This window comes from Leptonychotes weddellii, chromosome 14, assembly GCF_054177405.1.
Source record: "Leptonychotes weddellii isolate Sample4059 chromosome 14, ASM5417740v2, whole genome shotgun sequence".
Taxonomy (NCBI): Eukaryota; Metazoa; Chordata; class Mammalia; order Carnivora; family Phocidae; genus Leptonychotes; species Leptonychotes weddellii.
In genome coordinates, this window is record NC_138382.1 from 15,966,133 (window position 1) to 15,972,132 (window position 6,000).

Here is a 6,000-nt window from a genome sequence, read left to right on the forward strand (position 1 = left end):
TTTTTAATCTTGGTGAAATTTCATCTGTTTTGTTCTTTTATTGCTCATGTCTTTGGTATGATAACCAAGAAATCATTGCCAGATCTGATGTCAAGATTTTACCATATATTTTCTTCTAAGGGTTTTGTAGCTTTGGTTCTTATGTTTAGGTCTTACATCGATTTTGAGTTCATTTTTATATATAAGGTAAGGGTCTAACTTCATTCATTTGTGTGTGGATATCGAGTTTTCTCAGAACACTTACTGAAAAAGTTGTCCTTTTCCCTGTTGGATGGGGAGAAATTTTTTTGAGGATATTTTTTGCAAAATGGAGTTTTAACCTCCCTGTGAGGACAAACTGACAGTGAAATTCACCCCCCCCCCCCGCCCCAGTACAACATAAAGGCAGTATGACTTTGATATGGGTAACTTAGGTGGTCTGTATTACTTTTCCCCTATCTATTTAAAAATGATCAGTCTCCCTGAATTTTGTGGATTTGAGAATATTACAATTATGTATCTATAAATTTAAATAGGTGTTGAAGGTAAAGACAAGGTGTGAGTTAACTTAAACCCTTTAAATAATTTTGGGAAGAAAAAGTTCTCTGTTTTGTTGGCCTGTATATGTACTAATATTTTATATATGATATTTTTGTAGAGTCAACTGGATGTACCATTTAAAGTTAAAGTTGGTCATATAGGTAAGCTGTGCTTATTATTGGAATGTCCTTCTTGCTGGACATAGAGTAAGAATTATATGCTTAGTATCTCTTTAATGTGATATTTTTCATGTTTCTAAGTATTGAATATCATGTGTTCTCATCTGGGTAGAACTTAGTTGTGTAACTTAAAAATACCATGTGGTCCATATATCCCTTGTTTAAAAACTGAAATTATGCATCTTGTTAGGTGTTAAAAATGAGTTAATTGAGGGCCAGTGTGTTAAATAGCATAACTATCTCGGTTTCTTAGGTTTCTGACTAGTTATTGCTATATTCTGATTTATCATGGGTATATGGTCTAAGAAGTCAGGTCTCCATCATCCAGACAGCGTGGCTAGGGACGAGTCAGAAAGTTAGTTTCTGAGGTTGTTTGCATACCTCTCTCCTAGCACCTGTCATTCTTTAGTACCATTTTTTTCTTCTACTAGACAGTAAGTTTAAGTCGGTTCAATTTTTATTCTCACCACTTAGTACAATACCTGGCAAATCGTAGGGACACAATTTGTTGAGTGAGTGAAGTATACACTTCCAAATGAGCAGTATAGCATTAAAACTACTTTTATAGGAACATATTTTCCCCTTGCTATTTTTTTTTAAGATTTTATTTATTTGAGAGAGAGAGGAGAGGTAACGAGTTGGGGAGGGGCAGGAAGAGAGAGAGAATCTTTAAGCAGACTCCCTGTTGAATGCAGAGTCCAGAGGGGCTTGATCCTATGACCTTGAGATCATCACCTGAGCTAAATCAAGAGTCAGACACTTAACTGACTAAGCCACCCAGGCGCCCTTCCTCCTGCTGTTATTGGGTGTTGTTAATCTTACTGCTCTTTCAAAGTTCCCTCATTTAGCGTGCAAAATTACGTATATAGCAAGTATAAATACATACATATTTTAAAAGCTATATTTATGTGGAAGATTTTTGGAATTGCCTTTGTTTATATTTTTTGTATTTTACAAATTTTCTATAAGTCTGTACTTTACTGAGGAAAAAACTTTTTTGTTTCAAGATTTACTGGTGAAAATGGTACATTATTAACTTCGTGTGTGTTTCTTTGATTACTTAATGCTGTTTTGTCACTGTTCTCTGTTCTTTTGTTTATTTGCATTTTTGGATTTGTTTCATTAATTTTTATTAACATATAATGTGTTATTTGTTTCAGGGGTAAAGGTCTGTGATTCATCACAATTCACAGCGTTCACCATAGCACATACCCTCCCCAATGTCCATCACCCAGCCACCCCACCCCTCCCAGCCACCCCACCCCTCCCAGCCACCCCACCCCTCCCAGCCACCCCACCCCTCCCAGCCACCCCACCCCTCCCACCCCACTCCACTACAGCAACCTAATATATGTGTATGTGTGTAAGCAGTCTACCTGATACATTTATAAATTGTATCAGATTTGTCACAATTATTTTTTCTAATGTGTTCATTCTGGTTATATTTTGGACCATACACAAACTTGAAATGGTCATTCTCTCTGATTTTTAAACTTAGAAAGTCATCTGTCTTTTAGAAATCATAGTTTGGTTCTTTTTCTCTGTATTGACTGTGAGATGAAATCTTTTTCTCAATTTGGATTTTTTTAAATACGGAATTTTGAGGTTATGTAATGAGATATATCTATGTTAATTTTTTTTTCCCTTCCCCAGTTACTAATTAGTTAATGTAGCCATTGTGTTGTTAATCGCTCCCTTGCCAATTATGGCAACTATTTCTAAATGAATTGACTCGTGCTTTCTAAAAAATTTTAAAGTATTTTAAAACTATTATGGAAATTTGCTTTTTTTCATCCTCTCCTCCTCACCTCTATTATGGAAATTTTCTAAATTCACAAGAATAGAATCAGTATAATGAACACCTTACATCATGTTTTTTAGTTCAAGAAATCTAATGCTTTAAAAAATACTTTCCTAATAGATTGTAGTAAAACATTTTCATTAGTTTGAATGATTTTCTAATCTTGTCCACGATCTTTATTACCATAGAAATCTGCGAATACATACACAATTATGTATATGTATATATAGCCTGTATATATGAAAAATACATTCTTCAATTTTATAGTCTGCCTTTTGAAAGTGTAATAAAAATAGTGATTTGAAGCAAGAATTGGGGAAATCAGGGTTATAATGTCAAGGGTTGTTGGTTAATTGCAGAAGAATACTAATGTTTGTGGTGCAGATTGCCATAAAGAGAAACTGGTAAATTTTTAGAATATCATTTAGTAGATTTTCCAACAGTACTAATAGACATAATTTCAAATCATCTCAACAAAGGCTTGTTGTTTGTTGTTGTTAAATAGCTTTCTGTAAAATGACTCAGCTTGTCACTTTATTTCTTCTAATGTCTAACAGAAAATAGGCTGGCAGTAAATGGTTGAATGAATATTATTATTTTTTGTCCTTTTTTTAAAAATCATATAGGTAATCTTAATCTTATAATTCCGTGGAAAAACCTGTATACTCAACCAGTTGAAGCTGTCCTGGGAGACATTTATTTACTCATAGTGCCTTCTTCTAGTAAGTCAAATTTTAAACATTATAACTTAAAGTACTTTTATTTGTGGGTGGAAAAAATATTAATATTTGATAATTCAAAATACTTTTGGTGAATTTTTTGAGATACTTTTATATTTAGCATCTGGAAATTCACATTAAATTGGTTTTTACTCTGAATTATTGCAGACTTTGAATTAGTGATTATTTTCAAGGATATATTTTAGAGTGATTACACTTAAAGTTAAGGTAATTACATATTCTTTTTCATGCTTCCTGTAGAAATAAAATATGATCCTTTAAAAGAAGAAAAACAACTCTTGGAAGCAAAACAACATGAACTTAAACGAATAGAAGAAGCAAAACAAAAAGTAGCTGATCAAGGTAAAGGAAACAGTAAATAAGAATGATAATAAGGAAAGGAGAAAAGACTTAAATATCACATTTGAGTATTATTTTTCTCTGGAGGCATTGAAATTATTTAACAAATATGAGGGAGTCTTATGGGGAATTTTAATGTGGTTTGTGTATTTTATCATGTTTACAAAACTTTTATGGAAACTTACCTTATGACAAATAATATATCTAGCTTATTAAGGGTAAGGTTAGTTTTTAACTATAATAAATTAATTTCATTAAGTATATTTTGTTTTCTAGCTTTTAAAAAAAATCCCATTGTATCAATTCTTAATCTTTTGGGCGTACTTAGTCCCTTGATATATTTTTGTTTTCCCAAATCTGTTTGTTCACTCTGTGGGTTCATATCCTTTCCTATTCAGCCTAGACCAAATAGTCCATTATTTCAACACTTTACTTTTCTCAGTGGAAGAACTGTTCTGCAGAAATCTGCTTCCTTCCTTGTGCATTGGTCACTATCACCAGGTACTTTTTGTACTCTGTTCTCTAGTGAAGCTTTCTCTTTAGTATGTAAAAATACTGTAGCCTGTCTTATCTTCAAACACAAAATGATCTTCCTAACCTAGTTACCTGCTTACCTTCTGTTCCTCTGTCCTTTGTCTAATAGCTGACCATCTTAAAAATATATGTATATCACCAACCTTGCCATGCATTTATTTTTTCACTAAAAAAGTGAAATCCAATAATAAACATTTCACCTTTTGGCAAAGAGGTAAAAATAGTAAAGGAGATTTAACACAATTCTGGTGACACTTCTTATAATTGTGTTTTCTTCTCTCAGTTCATTCATATCCTGTGTAGTTGTTCACCACTATACCCAATCATGTTTTTCTTTAATATTTTTTTTATTGTGGCATACATATAACAAAGTTTACCATCTTAACCATTTTTTTAAATTTTATTTACTTGAGAGAGAGTGAGTGAGCATGAGCAGGATAAGAGGGAGAAGCAGACTCCTCACTGAGCAGGGAGCCTGATGCGGGGCTCGATTTCGGGACTCTGGGATTATGACCTGAGCCGAAGGCAGGCGCTTAACCAACTGAGCCACCCAGGCGCCCCTGCATCTTAACCATTTTTAAGTGTACAACTGTACACTTCAGTGGTATTAAGTACATTTATAATGTACAACCAATACTACCATCCGTCTTCATATCTTTTTTTCTTATGAAATTGAAACTTTATACCCATTAAATAATAACCCACCCATTCTACCCCCCCCCCAACACACTTCCAAACCCCTTGGCAGCTACAATTTTACTTTCTTGTCTCTCTAACTTTGAATACTCTGAGTACTTCATGTAAGTGAAATCAGTATAACTTGTATTTTTCTACCTGGCCTATTTCACTTAGCATAATGTCTTCAAGATTTGTCCACGTTGTAGCATATGTCAGAATTTCCCTTTTAGCTGAATAATATTCCATTTTTTGGATGTTCCACATTTTGCTTGCCAGTTCACCCATCAGTGGACACTTGGGTTTCTTCCATGCTTTAGCTATTGTGATTAATGCTGCTCTGAACATTGGAGTACAAGTATTTCTTTGAGACGCTGCTTTCAGTTCTTTTGGCTATATACACAGAAGTGGAATTGCTGGATCATGTGATAATTGTACTGTATTTTTGACTTTTTGAGGACTTCCCATACTGTTTTCGATAGGGTTTTGTATGATTTTACATTTTCACCAATAGTGCACAAAGGTTCTGATTCCTTTACATCCTTGTGTACAGCTGTTATTTCGGTCTTTTTATTTTTTAAATTTTATTTTATTATATTGGTCACCATACGATACATCATTAGTTTTTGATGTAGTGATCCACGATTCATTGTTTTCAAATAACACCCGGTGCTCCATGCAGTACGTGTCCTCGTGCTCTCCTTAATACCCATCACCGGGCTAACCCAGTCCCCCACCCCAACCTTCAGTTTGTTTCTCAGAGTCCATAGTGTCTCATGGTTCATCTCTCCCTCTGATTTCTCCCCCTTCATTTTTCCCTTCCTTCTCCTAATGTCCTCCATGCTATTCCTTATGTTCCACAAATAAGTGAAACCATATGATAATTTACTTTCTCTGCTTGACTTATTTCACTTAGCATAATCTCTTCCAGTCCCATCCATTTTGATATAAAAGTTGGGTATTCATCCTTTCTGATGGCTGAGTAATATTGCATTGTATATATGGACCACATCTTTATCCATTCGTCTGTTGAAGGGCATCTTGGCTCTTTCCACGGTTTGGCAATTGCAGACACTGCTGCTATGAACATAGGGGTGCGTATGGCCCTTCTTTTCACTATATCTGTGTCTTTGGGGTAAATACCTAGGAGTGCAATTGCTGGGTCATAGGGTAGCTCTATTTTTAATTTTTTGAGGCACCTCCACACTGTTTT

At 34.3% G+C, this 6,000-nt stretch overlaps 1 protein-coding gene across 3 annotated transcripts in view; it reads left to right on the forward strand.

The window, feature by feature from the left end:
* Nucleotides 1-6,000, forward strand: part of VPS13A (vacuolar protein sorting 13 homolog A) — a 262,998-nt gene that overhangs the window by 19,294 nt on the left and 237,704 nt on the right. For all 3 annotated transcript variants that reach the window (XM_081804091.1, XM_081804093.1, XM_081804092.1), the window contains exons 3-5: nucleotides 638-680; nucleotides 3,126-3,221; nucleotides 3,480-3,581. In XM_081804091.1, coding sequence (XP_081660217.1) covers nucleotides 638-680; nucleotides 3,126-3,221; nucleotides 3,480-3,581 — 241 coding nt within the window. The remainder of the gene's footprint in view (nucleotides 1-637; nucleotides 681-3,125; nucleotides 3,222-3,479; nucleotides 3,582-6,000) is intronic.